Here is a 20,053-nt window from a genome sequence, read left to right as displayed (position 1 = left end):
TGTACCCGTATAGCCTCTAGCCCTGCTTCACTTTTTTTGGCTGCAGTGGTGAACAGTGAACAGAGAGAAATTGGGTGTGGGTGCCAAGAGCCAATACACTCCACCTCTCCATCAGTCAGACATGGTTATTTGCTCATTTGTTCTCTTTTCGTTGGCTTTTGTTTGTGCTTCATACGACAATTAATTTCCCCTGTGAGCTTGCAGCAGGAATTGATCAGGTTCGAGACAGCCTGCATGCTTTGCATCGCCCTCTCTCTCTCTACTCTCCTCTCCCTGTGCTGTGTGACTGGGTGGATAAGCACAACGCATACAGGACACACACACACACACACACACACACACACACACAACCCGACCCCTCTCTGCATTCCCAAGATAAAGCAAATGTAAACACAAGTACATACCAACACACACAGACGTTATTGTTCTTTATAGATGTGGAAGAAATTACAATATCACGAGACAGGAAGCTAAAAAAAAAGTCTAATATTGACTCCAGACTTTTGTTTTGATTTCTCTCTTATGTTAATGTCTCGTCTTTGTGTACAACCAATATTTTTGACTAACAATCCGGGCTGCTGGTCTTTATCTGATTTTTTATTTTGGCTGCCTGTCTGCCTGTTTGATTTGTTTGTGTCTGGTTCTGTGTCGTGAGCAGAAGTGGCCTACAAGTGCACCACTCTACTCTAGAGTTTGTATTTTTTTTATAAATGTGCAAAGAGCACAGCCAGAGAGAAGTCGATGCTTCTAACCAATTACTAAAAGCTTCTTGTATGTTTATTTATTTAGTCTAACTTTGGACATTATCTCGTGTTTGGGTAAAAGGTTTTTACATTTTATTCTCTGAAATTTTTAGGTAAAAGACGAAAGTTTTGGGGCATCTGTAGCTCAGTTGGTAGATTGTGCACCCCATGTACGAAGGCTCAGACCTTAATGCAGCAGTCCAGGGTTCGACTCCAACCTGTGGCCCTTTGGTGCATGTCGTCCCCCCTCTCTTAATCCCTGGTTTCCTGTCAAAAAACGCTTGAAGAAAAGCTCTTATCCTCTGAACAAACAAGTAACAATGATTTCTATTATAGATGAATCCGCTGTTTCTCTTCTCAATTAATCAATTCATAATTTGGTCTATAAAATACCAAGAAATAGTGGCAAATGTACAGAACTATTTCCCTAAATCCCAATCCTTAAAGTGCTTATTCTGTCTGACCAACTGTCCAAAACTCAAACTGCAGTTTGTTGCCTGAAAATACAAAGAATCCTCGATGTTAGAGGCTGAAACTAGTTTGGTATTTTTGTTTGTTAAAATATTGATTGTCAAAATATCTGACATTCATTTTATATGCTGTACCCGAGTCCAAGCTTGGTGCAGAGAGTCTGTCAACCATATAAAATACCTGCTTTTATTTTTCTCTTCTTCCCAAACCCTGCCGGGAAAAAAAACAACACACACTGTTTGTTCCTCATCAGGAGGTGGCGGTGGGCGAGCGCAGCAGGGGCGGGCGGCTGCTGGAGGAGCCTAAAATGATGCTGTTCAGGGGGAACACTTTCAGCCTCCAGGTGTCCATCCAGGACGTCCCACAGTTACTCTGGAGCATCAAGCCTTTCACCACCTGCCAGGTAGGCAGTTTCAAACAGCTAAAATGATGTTTACTGTATGTGCATGCACGGCGTAGAGGACTGCATTTGGATCGGATCAACGTAAATCCAGTGGGAGTTGTAGTTAGTGACTTCATGTGCCAGTCGGTGATCAAGACGCTGGGTTATTAGCAATAAAACGCCACGTGTGAACTGATGATTACAGATCCGAGCTGCGAACCATACGGAACACAAACATGTTTATTTTCCGTCGCCCATGGCCACACATGCAGGGTTCATAATGAGCAAACGGGCCAATCGTTTAGCCAAATGAATGACTCCAAAAATCAAATCAAAGTGTTTTTTTAAATGTAGAAGGAGGAGAACCTGCGCAGGAGCTCATGGTTTGCAGGCGGGCGGTCTGGAACACACACACAACGCAGGAGTGGGCCGGTAATGGTCAGAAATCCAGCGGGAGCGGGATTAAGAAAGCAGGTCCCACGCGGGGCTCTACATCTCAGTTCTAATTTAAAATGAACTCCGCTTTATCAGGGTCACAGATCTGGAACGAAGCTGTGCCACCTTCATCTTCTCGGCTTCCTCTGTTCCTCCATTAGAACTCTCTCCTCCACCAGTTTCCCCGACTCTTTTTATTTTTTCCTTCCTTGGTCACATCAAAGCCAAAGGACAGCAGCAAGGGCACAGCAGGAGATCACTAAGGCTAGTTATCTCACACACACACACACACCCTTACAATATTAATTATGACTGCCAGGCAGGCACACACAACACACAACACACACACACATACACATACATACATTATCTTCCTAGGGCTCTACATATACTGCATGTTCTGCCCTGCCCTGTGCGAGCGTCCTACGGAGGGAAGATGACTGTTGCTTTCATTCTGACACTGCTCTTGCCTGACGGAGGCTTTTATAAGTAGCCATCCTCCTGTCTGATGGATCTGAAGAGGGGATGAATCATCCGTAAAACAGTGTTTTTGACCTGTTCTCGCTGCGCCACTGTCTGGGTCACGCAGTAGTTAGTAATGGAAGTCGAAAATTGGCCTCTTAGATTCCCCTCTCTGTTACTTTTTGGTTTTTCAGCCGCCACTTTTTGGAGGAAGATGCAGTGCAAACTAGGTGAATGAAGGCATCTCTGTCCTAATTCCATAATCACATTACTGTTCCCGATCTTGCAAAATTGGCGTTTACAAGCATATTCAAGGCATATTAGGAGTATCATAATTTGGAGGAGAAATCATAACAAGCCAACAAAGTGGTAAATACAACCTGACTTGGAGATTTTAATGCTGTGGGCTGTGTGTTTACTAGAAAAGTATTCAGAGGATGGTGTTTATGTCATTAAATAGACTATTTCTGCTAATAATGTTGGCTTAGGTCTGTAACGATTGCTTGTAAGACTAGCCACACTGTAAGGGCAGAGTAACCCAATCATTTCTCCCAGGCAACAGTGAGTCAAAAAATGTCGAATTTATTGCATTTTTTGCACTAATGACTCCGGCTCTCTCCGATGTTGACAGGATACTCTTTTTCTTTTTCTTTTTTTCCCGGGGCTCTGGATGTTGTTGCTCTTTCCGAGGGGGTAAAACCGTGTGATTAGGTCATATCATTGATTGGCTAAAGAGGCCACTCGTTCACTCTTAATTAATCATGTGAACAGCAAAGTGGGTGGCAAAGTAGGATTCAAATAACGGGACGAGCGGATTTAATGAGTTTGTTTGTCTCCTCTGCCTGATCCTTTCATCTCTCTCTCTCTCTCTTTCCCCGTCCGCCCTCCGTCTGTCCTCGCCCACCCTGCAGGAGTTCTCCTTTTCTCAGGTGTGGGCCAGTAACCAGCGTCCCCTGCAGTGTGCCTTCTCTTTGGAGCGATACAGCCACTCCTCGTCTCAGCTCTCCTGCAAGATCAGCGTCCGACAGGTCAAAGGCGAGGAGCAGATACTACAGGTCTACACGTCTGTGGTGGAGGTGAGTGTCGTGCACACGCTCGCTGCGTGGGCAGTCATGCGGCTTGTTAATAGGTTCTTTTATTACACTGAATAACTCTTGATTTGATTTAAGAGCTCGCTTAATGAGCCTCTCTGGGAGCTTTTCATGTATAGATTGCAAATTGTCTCGATAAGTCCTTGTCCTTGTCTTCATATTGAGCTTTTGGCTGCAATATCAAGATCACCCTAACACGTCTTTCCTTGTTTTCTTTTTTTCTCCTGCTGTTGCCGCCAGAATGAAAAGGGAGTGGTTCCCTTTTTCACTCAGTCAGACTGTACCATCACCTCTCAGACAGGGTCAAGGGCCTTTAAAATCCCCCTGTCCATCCGTCAGCGGATCAGCGCCACCTTTGACACGGCTAATGCCAAGGGGAAAGACTGGCAGCTCTTGGCTCAAAAGCTCCACATCGACAGGTATGAATTTATAGCACTCTGAAAAACCTACATTTCATTCTCCTCCTTTATCATACGCGGTTTACATATTGCTGAGTCATCCCGTGTGTTACCAAAGCACAGACGTGTGAATAAAACGCCGTGTTTTGTTGCCCGTTATTACAGAATAATGAGTAGAAAGCAGAAATGCTGCATGTTCCGGTCTCTTGCTATGTAAACGTTGCCCCGCTTTGAATACTATTTTTAATCTGGAATTCAGGCACCATGTCAGCACTAATCTTCCATCACCAACCAGCCTTCAGTAACACGCCACACTGCTGATTTCATTATAGATCGAGAAACACATGCACATCGAGAGAGAGAGAGAGAGAGCGAGAGGAGGGAGAGAGGTGTAAGGACCAACTTTAGCACAGTCAGAATTACCGGAGAGAAGATGCCGTGTTTTGCAGAAATCTGAAGGAAGGTCTCAGACCGCTGACAGGCCAGCCTCTGGCAAGAAAATGTGTTCATGTTAGCACTCTTCATTAGCAGCACCTCTGCATGCCTTCCATCCCTCAACCTCTGTTTAACTCTCCAGAGTTTGTTCCAGGTCAGTCTTTGCGTAGGCTGCTGGAGGATTTTGGTTGTTTGGTACGGGCCGATCTCTATTTGCGCTTCAGAGGAGAAGTCAATAATCTAAGTGCTTATAGCTATGAAGACTCTTAGATCTGTGCAGTCAGCTCCATCAAGCTCTTGAGGGGGGGTGGAGGAAAAAAAAAGTACTGCAAGTCTGTGTTTCTTGCCAGTTGGAGAAACATGAGAGGGAAAAGTTAACTAAGAAACGGTGACAGAAACTATGTGATTAAGGAATTTCACTTAAACCCGGTCTGAAAACAAACATCTGCGACAGAGGAACGGGAGAACACACTTAAAAAAAAAAAAAAGCAGCATGTAATGGGAATGCCTCTACCTAGTTAAGCTGATTTTTGTAATTATATCTCTGAATGTGTGGGAATCATAGCATGGAGGGGAAATGGGATAGAGAAAAAAAAAATAAGGGGAGATGGCAGCAACAAAGGAAAGTCCATTGTAATGAAACAGTGCACTCTGTTGGATGTGTGTTATAACGACAGCAGAGGAGGAGAATAAGCCTGCGGTAAAGACAGTAAAAACATTGTGTTCACAAACTGGAGCTGAATTTTCCCCGTGACCACACGGAGACAAAACAGTTTACTGGATCTTTGCTTGCTGGGCTATTTCGGTCAGATGAATTGATTTCCACCTTAGATAGAAAACACTGCTCAGTCTCATTTCTGGCGAGGTTACTTTCGAGAAAAAATACTAATTTAACGTCTTCTGTTGCCTCTGATGAGCTTGATCTTTCGGGGTTGCCTCGGCGTTACAAACTCGAGGTGTGAAGTTTAAGAGGTCGAAATGATCTGATGAAAGAGTTGTATGATGGGAAATGTAGGATCCACTTTTGTGGACTTTCATTTTGCATGTTCTTTTATTTAAATCTGTCTCTGAAGTTTATGGAAGTGCGATACTAAACCACTGGAGTGCCCCCTTTTAAAAATGTCTTTGCATTGGCCTTCTTATCATCACCAGTGCGAGGCATTCACTTAATTACTGAACCACTATTAACTGCCACTCTCGTTCATTCACCTTGCCACCTACTCTAATATAATATTCCGTTTTCTCTGGCCCGTAGGAACCTGTGTTACTTTGCATGCCAGGAGAGCCCATCATCAGTGATTCTGAGCCTGTGGGAAGTCCAACACCAGGACTCAGGGGACCTGGATTCTCTGGCCAGTGCCCTTGAGGAAATCAGCAAGGTCCAGTCCCCGAGGACCGCCACTCTTGGCTGCAGCAGAGAAGAGCGGGACTCAGAATTCACTCAGCTTGGGTAGGTCAGGTACAGCAGATCAAATAATGATGAACCTCTACTGCATGAACACTGGTGATCAGGTGTACTAACTAACCTATGGTGAGGTGGAGGAAGAGGACATGCAATGCAGTGGACAGCAGGGAAACTCAGTTTTGGACTGTTAATAAAGGAACGCCTCTGCTAAACGAAATGGCACGTATAGACAGACGGGATTCAAGGAACAACTGTGAGAGAGGAACAAATGTCGAAGGACTAAAGTATTTGTGTTATTCAGAGGCACCAACAAAACATTTCAGAAAAAGGATATAAGAGTCCCACGCCCACCTCCGATAGAGAAATGTCATCTTCTGACATTTCCGGATTCAATAATCCGTATTCAAGGATTCTGAATATCTGTGTGAAGAGGACTCTCTTCTAGAATGGAGCGTGTTTTCCGACAGACTGCCAATCAGGCCAGTGTTGTGACCTTCCCAGGATCGGATGTGCCGGCACTTGCCCTCAAACAGACCACTGGGCTGTCAAAATGTTTGGTGTAATGTCATTATGTTGTCACTCTTTTTTTGAGAGAGCTCCTAATGCTTCTTTTTTCTTCTTCGTTTTTTTTTTTAGTTTCTGCACCGTGTCTCAAATGTTACCGCTGGAGATATATGAGAAAACAGAAAGTAACTCTGTGGTCAGAGACTGTACTGACTAGCGTTTATGATGTCCACATGTTTAAAAAAAAAACAAAAAAAAGAAGTGAGGATGTACTTCATGAAGGTTTGACAGTGCTAAACTGGCATGGATCACATTGGACACCAATCATTTTAAGAAACACCCACAAGCAGAACACAAAGCAAAGAAGAGGAGAAGTTACACCAATGCATCTGGTGCACCACATCCCAACACATCTAATGATCAACTTCTGTTTTTTTTGGGGGGGGGGTCTCGTTTGATGCTAACGAGAGCGACAGCGGGGACATTACATACACTGCGTCCATACTTTCTGGGACTTTTTGTCTTGATTTTTAAATTCATATTTTGACTTTTCATGTGTGGCTTGACTGGAGCTGCTGGGTTTTTTTCAGTTCATCTGGATCATCAGATGCCTGGACATCATTTTAATTGGATCCACTTAGCCGACTATCACTCCCGTTCCTCTGTCTTTTCTTCCCCCGACAGAGCCAGCATCCACTTGAACAAAGAGCTCCCGGTCAGAAAGATTCCTTATTCAGTTGCTCCACCTGGCCCCTAAAACTTAATAAAGTGACTTTGTGTTGAACTCTGTGTTGGCTCTCTCTTTTCATCTACTTAATGAATTCAATTCTTGAAAAGCCTGGCAGCCCACTTACTGTACAGCGGTGAACGTAGATAAATCTAAAAAAAAACTATTCAGCAAGGAGATGAAACAGAGAACCATGCAAAGTCCAATTTTCAGGAAGACGTAGAAAGATCTCTCTTTCTGAAGCGCTCTTTAAGTTTAAGTAATGTTGATGTTGCACTGTGCAGCTGTTTGAACCGCACCAAGAGCCGATGGAGGTTAAAACTATTCAAGGGGAGTGAGTGATGTGTGGAAGAGGCTCCTTTCAAAACGCCTGACAGTCCATTGGTTGTGAGCCTTAACTGATTTAAATTAGTGGCCCGTTTAAAAGCTTGTGTTTGTTTTAGATGTCCGAACCTTCAGACGGAGAACAGATCCTTCAGGTTTGCTCTGCAGCCACCGATAACATTCTCCTTATCGTTTAACCCTCTTCGAGCTACCCAGACCGGGTGAAACATTGCTGCTGTGATTCCTTCTTAGGAAGCTCTTAAAGGCGTTTTTTGACATTTTTGGAAATGCTGAGAGTTAGATGAGGAGATCAATACCACTCTGATATCTACTGGAAATATGGAGCTACAAGCCGGCAGGTGGTTTAGCTTAGCATTCAGAATAGAAACGGGAGGAAACGGCTACCCTGGTTCTGTCTGAAGGTCACAAAATCCACATGTTGGCACCTCTGAAACCTCTGTAAAAATAAAAAAATGTGCAGTTTTATCTGGAGTTATGTGCGGGTATGTTTCTTGGCCGGGTTCGGCCGACTTGCTCCTGTTTTCGGTCCTTGTGTCGAGCTAAACTAAGCAGACAAGCTGCGAGAGAAGAATGCAGATTCAAGTGTGCTCATGCTGGCTCTACGGCGGAAAAGCAAATTCCTGTTAATTTGTGTATTCATGGAAACGTCCAACCACAGAGATATTAAATATTTCATTTGATAGCTGGAGTTCCCGAAAAAATCTGTTTTCAGTGAGCCATGACTGCCAAATAATCAAACCTGTCGTCGCTCGGCAAGCCTTTGTCATTCGATCTACACGGATCAAAGAACACCACATGTAAAACCGAAAAAAAAACCTAGACGAGGACGGACCGATTCTCCTCTATCAGCTGGAAAGGTCACTGTGTAAAAAGGTCAAAGCCTGGAATACATCTACACCTGGAAGAGACTCTCTCCGGCTGTCACATGCAGAGTTAGACCACTCGTGCAATCTTTTATTGCCTTTGTTTAAACTCCAAAAATTATTTACGGCAATGTCAAGTAACAGTTTAAAAAGGCCGAACCTTAACTAATAAACTAAACATCCCAGTACAGTGAATGCTCTGCTCTTCATGTCTGAAAGTACATTATAAAGTGAGTGAAGGACCCTGGGGGTGCAAAAATATATAAATCTGTCCATGATTTTCTCCAATAATTGATTAGTTTGGTCCATAAAATGTCAGAAAATAGTGAAACATCTCCATCACAGTTTCCAAAAGTCAAAGTTGAAACATTCAAATGTCTTTGTTTCATCCAGCCAACAGTCCAGACTCTGAAGATAGATAGTTCATCATCGTAGAAGATGAAGAAAAACAAATCATAAGCTGAAACTAGTGATTTTTCTGTCATCTTAGCTTGATCATGACTGAAGGCAAGCCTTAAGATCGTCTACTGTAACCTCTTGATGCTACTTGTAACTGTCATTAACTCCTAAACAAGCTTTAGCAGTAGTGGAGTCCTCCTCAACTTCAAAGTTCCACAGCTGAGGCTATAGTAGCTGATCAACCTTGATTTAGAGTAACTACTCCTATAAGCACTTGTGATTGGTTAGTTTTTGACTTGTTTTTTTAGATGTGTGAAGTATAAACCAAAGTAAAATGGACTCATTGTGATGTCAGTGAGTCTCCAGATGCATAGACCCGAGTGACAAGAGCTGGTAGTGAATGGGACCAGCTCCTTTCATCATAACTCTCACCTGCCAGCATGTTTTCCAGAACCACATTGACTGATTTTTGGGATCCGCAGCTTCTTTCCAGTAACACATTCTCAAGAATTTCCTGCTAACTTCCAGCATGGTGACACCTGTGGGTGACCGTCTCTCCCGGAGTGCCACCTGGAAGAGCAATCTCACCCTATTTAAGGTCCTTGCAGAGGTGTATGTTGGCTAATGGAGCCAAACATTGCTTTTCTTTGGAAGAGATTATGACTGCAGCTGCTCTCAAAAGAGTTGAAAGACAGGCTTTCTGAGCCATTATCCACAACATAGTCCCACTGATGTATCATTACTGATGAGTGGGACCACTCTGCTGCTGAAGCACAGAAAATGTTCTCCACAAAGGCCGTGTGTCGTAAAGAACTGCAAACTTATTTTCAGATGTATCTGCACTTTGGATGGGGGATCAATCAGGTCTCTTTAGATCATAAGAAACAGGATACAACGCTCTATTCCAGCCGTTTAGAGAGACCTTTTAGGGCAGGTACTGGAGTCACAATAAAAAGCATAGCCAGCAGAATGCATTAAAGCATTAAATGTTTGTTTGTCAGCATCAGGCTTAAATGAATGAGAAATGAAGCCAAAGAAAGGATTTTTTTTTCTGAAGAGGGGAGATGGGCAGGTGCTCGGGCACTGTTTCTCCATCCTATACAGTTGAGGAAACATGAAAGCTGATGGTCTGCTGAGCAACCCAGCTGCACATAAAGAACTGGACTGTGAGACTTGATGGAAATGTTGCCCTGCAGAGCAGCACGATCCAGCCAAGGCACCGTGGCACAGCATCAGTCCAAAATACCTTCAGTCTGCCAATGAACAGCAGGATTTTCTTCTTTTCACACTTCACGTACTTTTTCGTATAAGCAGCGTTTCACCACATTCCCTAATTTTCAATGATTTCCTGTCAGGGGAAGGAGCCACACCTCACTATGCAGATCTATAACAACCAGTGACAACCTTCTGATTTATGCCACCTCCTAAAGATTTTAAGGACATTTCTGGAGTGAAGATTACTTTGGACATAGTTTTTGGGGCTTTTTTTTTTTTTTTTATTGGCAGGAGGACTTGGCTAGAACTGACTTTTTTTGGGCATCAAGTTGTTATCCTGCCAAGTCTTGCTCCAAAAACTTTTCCAATGTGTGTCCACGTTTCTTTCATTGGTTCAGATTTTGTTTTTTCATCCTGCATCTCTCTCTCACACACACACAAACACACACAAACACACACACAGATGTTTATACATGCACACGTTTGCAAAATGAAAGAACGGTTCGCTTTATAGTTCCACGTGTTGTGCATCACAGAAATCACAGTTTTCTAACTAATTGTGCCTCTCCATGTTTTTGGTGTCATCAGAGAGTCTGACCGGAATGTTTTTATTTTTAATTACACACCATATCAAAGAAACTAGTATGTTATATGCAAAGCTGTATTGTTCATTGCCATGCACAGCGCCCACCTTGTATACACTGCAGAGGTGTTTCCTGAGAATACTGAAGCATTTAAAAACCTGTTATCGCCGATGCCAGGATCTTACAGCGACAATGAGCTGACGAAAAATGATTTGACAGTCATCTGTCACCCTGAGGATGCTCCGCGTGTCCGTCAGCGTGTCCTTTACATAAAAACGCGATGACTCCGAGAGTGTGTGTGTGTGTGTGTGTGTGTGTGAGTGTGAGTGCGTGAAGGAAAGTTGTGTGTAACTTTTAAAAAAGAAAAAGGAGAAAAAAAAAAAAAGCTGTATTATGTGTCCTTGGAAAAATCCAGCCTACGGTCGTGCTACTATTTCAGCTTATTGAGATGTGTGACGTAATGTGTTTTTCTCACAGCCGACTATCTTAAGATCTGCATTGCTTTGGAGAAAATAGAAAACAATGCTAACTTAAGTAAAAGTATATCAGCTCATCAGATGTGGTGAAAGTTTCATTCAAAACTTTATTACTTTGTTGTTTTTGGGTTCTTTCTGTTTCTCTGCTTTTCTTTTTTTTTGGGGGGGTGGACGGGAACTTTAACTGCCTTTTTAAAATCCAATGCTCATTCTATTTATCCAATGAAACTGCTGGATATGTTAAATGATTCTGATTTAGTTCTTCAAATGGTTATGTACACAGTGTAATGCATTGTTTGATTTGAACTCATTGGATGAATACATTCTCTGTACTCAAGATTTGATTTGTGCTATATGAATGTTTATGTTAAGAAGCTGAAAAGTGTGACAGTCATAATGCTTATCACTGGTGATGTTCCCTTAGGCGACTTCTTTTACTCTCTCTCTCTCTCTCCTGCTCTTTCAAAGATTTGCAATTTATTTTGAAACTGTATATACTGTATTGTGTTGAAATAAATATGCAGTGAAAGCATAGGATTCTGCGGTTCATACGTCTTAGTTTCCTTTCCGATGATTTCTGGTCTTCTTTCAAGGACGGTTCTGCAGAATGGGTGTAACCGGGCTCGGTTTTCACTCAGTTCTGGCCAACTGTCGGGGAAACCGACTTAAATGTACTCTTCTTCCAACGCGCAACCCCTCACAGGAAGACTCGCAGTTTCATAAACGTCTATTTTGAAGGTTTGGTATGAGATTTTGCTCAACAGAGGTATAAAACCAAGCTACAGTGCATGGGATTGCATATAAACAGTGGTGCAGAGAGTAGATAACTGTATTAATTAATCATATTCACCAAAAAACACATTTTAGCTGCACTAAAAAGCATTAAAAGTCGTTCAAACGTTCTTCTGTCGAGGCTAAAACCTGAAGTACAATGGTATAGCACTAATTATTTGTTGTTACGATGATGCTTGATAAAAGTCAAGCAGCACCTCTAAATTAGGTGTTTCAAGATGAGCCTACACCTAATTTATAGATATATCTAACACCGCAAAGAATTTCATTAAGTTAATGAACTCCTGAATGCATATTATGCAAATATATTTCAGTTTGAGTTTTATTAATTCACCTTCCGTATGTGGGTGATAACGTAGAAAATTGCTGTTTAATAAAGCCGGCTCTTTAATGTAAAACATCTTGGAGCTGATAATGAACTGTTCCTCACAGTGGAAAAAAAAAATGCAGATTTCAGCTCACTGTTAATCTGTTTTTAGAATAATAAGATTAAATCCATGCATCAAACTACTTAAAATTATGGTGTTATCAGTGCTGTGTTGTGTGTAATTAAAGTTAAATTGCACCACTCATAACAGCTTAAAGTGGTGTTTCTATCTGAACCAGCAGGTGGTGCATGTACTGTCTGTTGAAAACCACAGTGGAATGTAACTAAGTAGATTTACTCAAGTACTGTAGGTAGGTTTATACTTGCATTTTAGTCTTTGGATTATAATGTCACACAAATCACATATCTCCAAACGTGGTAACTTTGAAACTTTCTGAAGGATGAAGTGTTCCTCTATGGTTTGAGAAAATAATCCCTCTTCTTCAGGTTTATTAAACTCTTTAAAAACTCTCTCGGATTAGCTGGAAAATGCCTCGTCACAAAGCTGAAAACAGGCTGATTCTTTCCAAAAAGTTTCACTTTTTAGGGAGTTTTCAAAGGACAGAAAATCATGATGCATTGCCGTAGGTTAAACCAGCCAACAGTATGTACAGTACAGCAGTAATATGAATCCAAAAACACTGACAGGGAACGGTTTACTGCAGAGTGAGTACTTTTACTCTTGAAACTTTAAGTCCATTTAACTGATAATACTCGTACTTTTACTTGAGTATGCTTTTGAAAGCAGTAGTGGAGTATTAGTACTCTCTTGTACTTCTTCTGTGTAGTGTGATGCATCAGATTTAATACGATAACTGATCTGAACTGAACAAAGCAATGTGCCATCTGTTTATCTACATAATATGAATCAAAATAATCCATCCGCATATAAATAACTGCTTGATTTTGGTCTGACATAATTACATACATAAAAGCATTTCATGTATTTCAACTGACACTAATAATGAATCCCCAGTCCAGTCCAAACAGCAGATGGCACTGTATGCTTTCTTCTTATTAAAGGTTATCTTGTCTGGGCACGTCTTGACATACTGTGCGTGCACATGTGCGCACTCGTGCGTCTGTAGGTTGTTTCCATGACATGAGGCAGTCTCGCAGACTTGCATGTGCGCCCCTCCGCACAGTGTGGGTAGGGTCTAGTAGTCAGGCCCTGGCACTCGGCAGCAGCCAGCTACACCCTGTCTGACAACGCCATATGCAGCTGAGCGCTCACCCACGAGGCTTCAGGGCCTGCAAAGATCCCCCCCCCTATTCCATTTCAGTCATTGTTCTGTCATTGCAAATGTTGCTCGATTGGTCTGCGGTGCATTATGCTCTCCCACGGCAGAGCGTGGAAACTCTCTCTGGTTAATTTTTATCTATTCTACCCGCTCTGGTTTAGTATCTCTGCTCGGGCCGTGCAAACTTGTGTGTCTCCCAGCCGGATGTCATCTGTCCCAGGAAGGCAAACAGGCAGGCTGCAGGCTTTCCCAGCAGGCCTCGCTCTTCCCCTTCCAGACGCTTCACACACACACACACACACACACACACACATCCCTGGCACGACCAGAGCCCTCTCACCCCGTCTAATACGCCCCACCCCGCTCGCCTCTGGACAACTGCTCTGACTCAAACGGATTAAAGATGACTCTCTTCTCTTCACTTTCTTTTTTTTTTTTCACTCTCTCCCCCTCTCCCCCTCTCTCTCTCTCCCTCTCTCTCTTGACTTCTCTTTTCTTTCCATGCCGGATGAAAGGCCTCCCAGACACCCACTCCATGCACATACCATTCAGGCCAGGACACACAGGAAGTCTATGTGCTGCACGGAGAGAGAGGAGGGGAGGGGAGGATTGGAGGAAAGGAGGGAGGGAGGGAGGGAGGTCGGTACAGAGAGAGAAAAGGGAGGGTGGGTGAGGAGAGGAGGATGAGGAGGAGGGGAGGGGGAGAAGGGCTAAATGCAAGTCATGTGAAGCTCATGAGAACTAACCTACAAAAGTTGGAATCTTGTTTTCCTTTCACCAACTCTTTGCTGTTACTCTTTTGTTTCCTCTCTCCCATCTTTACGCTATTAATCTCCAATTTTCCAAACGCAGAAACTCTGTGACTTGTTTGCAGATGTCAAGCAACGAAAAATACTTCTCAGTGGTGATTATCCTGAAACAGAAGGGTTTGCTATGCAGCTGCCAAACGCACTAATCGATTGAAACAATAAATCCTCTTTTTTTTGCACCGCCGACTGTAAGTGTGCGGCGATAATTACGCTAAAATCTGTTGACCCCTCTTTTTTTTTGTTCTTATAAACATGGGACGCATGCAAAGCGGTGCTACTGACACCGAGCGGGCTGAATTCCTTACAGTTGTTTAGAAGATCTGTTTTTTTTTTTTTTGCAAGAAGGCGCCATCATGCCATTTAGTTATGAGATTAGCTTCAGCCCAAATTTGCCATGGAACTGTGAATAATCGTATCACGTGGAATGGGAGAGCTCAGTGCATTTGTTACTTTTACAGGGTGTATTGCTTCAGTGTGTGTGTGTGTGTGTGTGTGGGTGGGTGGGTGACTGCAGCCCCAGCTTGCAGGGAACGGCGTCACGTCGCATGCTTTGAATTACTGTACATTTGCGGCTGGTAGACAGTCTGCTGCCAACTGTCTCTCAGTGGATCAGACAGCTAACATCAGCACTGTGGGTTCTGCCACGAGTCCTCCTTTAATTCCCGCTCGCTGCCTTTTTCCAACACTTTTTCTCGATATTGGATTCCTTTCACCACTGTCTCTCTCTCACACACACACACACTTATGCAAACAGAGCTCGCTGTGTCTGTTTTTTAATCATCTCCACTCACTCAGGCCCATCTGTTTTAGTATTTATTCATGCCACTTTCCCTCCTAACTCACACAGTGTGTATACAACAGCGCAGAGACACTGACACCCACACACATTCCTGTACACGGCTCACACAAACACACACACACACACACACACACACACAGATCCGTCAGTGTGTTTACAGCTAATCTTTATGGCACTGCTGACTGAAGTCTGTCTTTTGTCAAAAAAGACTTTTTTTTTTTTAAAACAACAGAGTCATGTGACTCATCAGGACACATTGCAACAGCTAAGGTGGCTTTGCCTTAACCTGGCCCCGGCCCCCTTTTCAGTGAATCCTGCCCAGGTGGTGCCAGGGAAAGTACTGGTGACATCACCGCAAAGGTTTCAACAAAGGCACGGCATTCCTTGCTCAATCGTAATCCGCTGTGTTAATATACAACCCGACTTCAACCAGACTGAGCCAGTCGAGAAGCTTTTCTCTCACGCCTCCCGCTCCCTCTCTCATCAGCCTCACTTTTTAACCCTTTTTCTTTTTTTAACTCAAAAGCAAACACCTTCAGGGCCTTGATACAGATCCTCCGACTGTGTGAGTGTGTGTGTGTGTGTGTGTGTGTGTGTTTTAGGAAGTGTGAGCTAATATGACAATAAGACACTTGACAATATATTTCCAGTATATTTTGCCAGGAACTCCCACACCATTTGTCTTCGGCTTTTGTCAAATGACTGAAGGAACTTGTCGTGAGCAGATTTTTTTTCTTTCTTTTTTTTTTCCACTGGTGCTGAGAGGTCATTGTTTTAAAGATACACAAAGGTTGTCTTCAAATGTTCTCTATCCTTTATTCTTTGATGTATTTTGAAAAAATCAAAACCCCTTTCAAGGATTTCCTTGAATTGTGTCTCATCTTTTACGCCGTGCAGCAAAACAATACCTGTGAAACCGATGACATTGCCCTCAACTCCAGTTGCACTTCGCTCTCCTGCTAAGTAGCAAATGTTATGATGGTGAACATGGGGAACATTATGCATATAAAGCATTAACATGTTAGCATTCAGCTCAAAGCTCTGTTGTGCCTGGGTACGGCACAGCAGCTCAACCTTACTGGTCACACGTGGTATTGCAACATTTTCCCCACTGACCATCAAATAAATATAAAAGAGCCGTCTATAAAACTGTTGACAGGAGACCTCAGATCACAAACAAGGTCAAATATGACTCTTTCTGTTATGAATTTTTGATCCATGGAGGTTTTATTTTGTAAAACTTACTTTAAAGATCTGTCACTGTGTTTCAATTCATGCACTTCTCTACTTACACTTGCTGTTTTGAATCCATAAATGCGCTCACAACCAAAATGCAGTGTACTGTGAACACCCGGATGGTCTTCTCGCCCTTAATGGTCACCATTTTCACGTTGCTAAAATGGCAACAGAGGAAGTTGCTGGAGCTAAAGCGGTTATACCACAATATACAAATGTAAGTTGACCATATGTTTTATATATTTTTTTATTTTGGTAGTCAAATGTTGCAATGCAGTTATGATTGCAGTTTGTTGAAGACGAATGAGGAAAAAGAAGAGGTGAATTGTTGTGGTCGTCATTTCTGGTAAGCACACAATGGCCACTATCCTGCCAAAATTAGCACATTACACAGAGAAGTACACAGTGTACTACATAGAAGTACTGAGACACAACATGTTTCTCTCACAGTGTCAAATTTTTAGGCCAGGAGATAGAAAGGTGGAGTATTTACCAGTTATTTATATATATTTAGTGGGCCTCATAGGAACACCGGGAAGTAAACTCAAGAGGCAGATGCATTTTTTTTGGCAAGCAATTGGTAAACAGACTGAATAGGTGCCGTCTTTGCGTTAGATATCTCGCCTAAATACTACATCCATGGCGCAGCCTCACAAAGTTCAGAGCATCTGAAAGCTGTAAAACCAAAACAACAAGCTGAAAGAAGCTAAAACTAAAAAAAAAAATGTATTCAGTTAAAACACTCCACAGAGGTGGAGTGGAGTAGTGATGTGACCCTGTTCACATACAAGTCATCATATGACCCACTGTCCATAGAAAAATATTGATTCTATCTGTCGGACTGTGTTATTTACAATGCCACACATGTCGATGTGTTTGACACTCTGCATGCGTGAGAAGGAAGAAGTGTACTAGATGCATGTCATGCTCCAATATTTCACACACATGAGAGAAACATAAACAATATCATCATCTTCAGTATCGGCACATTCACACCGTGACCTTTCAACTCTGCAGTTATGATCCTCCGGCTGTTGTTGTTGTTGTTATTATTATTGAGAGCTTCCACAGAAACTGACGTCCAGAGGGGTGCAATCATATTAGCCCTTTCTATAAATAATAATAGTAATTGTTTTAAATCCATCTATATGGCAGATGTCATAAATGCTACAGACAGCTAGGTTGTCTCGACTAAAGATGATGCATAGCCGCTGTTGTTGTCGTGTCCCTGCTGTTCAAAGAATGTGGATCCATTTTCACACAATTTCCTGTCCTGTTTTCTGCCATGAATGCAACCATAATCTCACTGCTAGGTATTCTTTCTTTTAATTTTATAACAAAATCAAATAAAAAGCAATTATGGGAAGTATGCAATCATTAAAGTGCAGTGAAATTAAAGCCCGGGGGACTTTTGTTTTGTGGTTTGTTCATACAGATGATGCTAAACAAGTACTTTCAAATCTTATATCTTACATTTAGTTTTTCAGCTCCTTGTCATTGTGTCTTTTTTTTTCTTCGACCTTCCTAAACAGCAAGTGAAACAATAGCCACCAGGCGTCACAAGATAAGTCGCTGACGCTCAGGAAGGTTTCCCTTCCCTTTATTTTTTCTGCTTTTTCCCTCGCAGGTCACTTCTATGAAAAAAGAAAACATCTGCCGTACACACACCTACATACACAAATATATACAAACACACACACACACACATGACCATCACATGGCGGGATATGCAAATGACTCCTGAGCCACACAGAATTTAGCAAGTAACCTCCTTCACTGGTAAAGACAAACATTCTCCCTGGAATTATAAATGACACATTGCATATTTTATTCGGCGTTTTTGTTATTTCACAAGTCTACTATGTGAACTAATCAACCCAGTGGCCATAAATACTGACTTGCTCAGGATAAGCCTGCAAATAACTCAATCATACACTTCCTGTTTTTGAGCACGTAGTCTGTGACCTCAGAAGGAGGAGCACAGGATGTGCTCCAAGTGGAAGATACAGATAGAGATTTCCTAGATAGTTTTTAATTGAAACACATGTTTAACTTTGGCAGGAGGGGATGGGATGCATCTGTTTTGCAACTGGAGTGTTGTTGTGTTGTTTGTTCCGGATGAAATTATAGGGTGTAAAGTTCGATCACCTTCTTCTTCTTTATGTGTGTGTGTTATTCACTGCTTCTGCTTCTGCACTCATGATTTCCCTTTTGGGAGCTTTTAGTCCGATTACCTCGGGTTGCATTCGTCGGTTTACTGTGAGTAAACAACATAGTTGTGTGAGAACTGACAAGTCAGTATTTTTTCTCTCACGTCCAGCGTCTCTGGTGAGCAGATCACACAGATGTTCACACAGGACTTTTGCTATACTTGAATGAGTCACCATTTATGATAATGTGACCTTCACTGTGATCCTCTGTCCTCACTTTGGTCACAAGAATCTCTGTAATGTTTCATAATACCGCGCTGTGTTTTTGAGAAGTGAGACATACGGCAGACAGCATCTATTCTAAATGTGTCTAGGGATTGCTCAATCCGTCTGCCGTCATAAAACTGTCTGACTAAACGGGCGACCTGAGATTTGTTTATCCTAGCTGTTCGGCCCTGTTCGCTTATTTATTTGTTTGTTTTCTAAATGATCTCGGCATGGTCTGGTGCAGGTCTGTTCAAATATCTTCCGCTCTTTCCGTCCCTGGGCAGACAGGCTTCAGACTACAGACCCACTTTAGATAAGATGTTGTCAGCAGGAACCACATTTGAGAGGATGTTTGCTGTTTGATGCAGCTTAGCACACAAACAGTCTAATGACGGTATGTTATCATTAAATGGTAGCTGGCTTCCTCCTGCGGATTCTTAAAGGTCCAGTGTGTAACTGGACAGAAATGGAATATAATATTCATAACTAAGTTTTCATTAGTGTATAATCACCAGAAAATAAGAATTGTTATGTTTATTTTACCCTAGAATGAGCTTTGGGTATCTACAGAGAGAGCTGATGATGTTTCTATAGTAACAGTAGTGGAAAAAACAAACACTGGCTCTACATAGGACCTTTCACGGCGTGAGGTGAGGGGTATTCAGTCATCACGCTATTCGATTTTACACACTGTGGACCTCTAAAGTGCAAACACTATGTGTGTCCACTTCTCAGTTTGAGTGAAAAAACAGTAAATCTTTCAAAAAACAAAGTGCTTGAATGTGTGTGTGCGTGTGTGTGTGTGTGTGTGTGTGTGTGTGTGTGTTTGAGCCAGAGGTTACACATTCACTTGTGTTTCAACTTGTTGCACATTTAGTTAGCTACACATCACTAGTTAATGGCTGTAATGGTTGAAGTGGGTTACTCATAAATGGAGCTCAAAGCGTGAGGTGACCCACTTTAGATTGGATTCAACTTTCAACTGTCATTGCACAAACTGACAAAAATACGTAGACAACAAAATGCAGTTTAGCATCTAACCAGAAGTGCAGAGTAGTGAAGTGCAGAGTATGTACAAATGAATAGGATATATAAATATAGTGCAGGTATAAATATGAATATGCTATGGGATATGTTGCTGCTCCCTGAGATCATCCTCCTCCATTCACCTGACTGTCCCCTCTGCCTGTCTCACCACCATGGGGAGCAGAGCAGCTTTGAAACTCTTTATGTTATTTTTGTTTGTTTCTGTTATCTGCTGTCTACTTTTATTTATTGTAAGGTGTCCTTGGGTGACAGAAAGGCGCCTATGAAATAAAATGTATTATTATTTTCTTCTTATTCTATCTTATATATATACAGTATTAGCAGCATGGATAAATTGAGATAATCAGAATCAGGTTTAGAAAATTATTATCCCCGGAAATTGTTTTTGTTACAGCAGCTCCCAAACGGTA

The 20,053-nt window shown here is 42.2% G+C and overlaps 1 protein-coding gene across 1 annotated transcript in view; it reads left to right on the top strand.

The window, feature by feature from the left end:
- The window catches only part of LOC104936787 (netrin receptor UNC5D), a 184,568-nt gene extending 173,099 nt beyond the window's left edge, over positions 1-11,469 (top strand). Inside the window, exons 15-19 of the mRNA XM_019266805.2 lie at positions 1,468-1,617; positions 3,405-3,569; positions 3,825-4,003; positions 5,673-5,867; positions 6,917-11,469. Of these exons, the coding sequence (XP_019122350.2) occupies positions 1,468-1,617; positions 3,405-3,569; positions 3,825-4,003; positions 5,673-5,867; positions 6,917-6,953 (726 nt within the window). The 3' untranslated portion in view covers positions 6,954-11,469. The remainder of the gene's footprint in view (positions 1-1,467; positions 1,618-3,404; positions 3,570-3,824; positions 4,004-5,672; positions 5,868-6,916) is intronic.
- The last annotated feature ends 8,584 nt before the right edge of the window (positions 11,470-20,053 follow it).

Source organism: Larimichthys crocea, chromosome IX, assembly GCF_000972845.2.
Source record: "Larimichthys crocea isolate SSNF chromosome IX, L_crocea_2.0, whole genome shotgun sequence".
Lineage (NCBI taxonomy): Eukaryota > Metazoa > Chordata > Actinopteri > Sciaenidae > Larimichthys > Larimichthys crocea.
The sequence above is the reverse complement of the archived record's forward strand: the minus strand, read 5'-3'. Positions and strand labels throughout refer to the sequence as shown.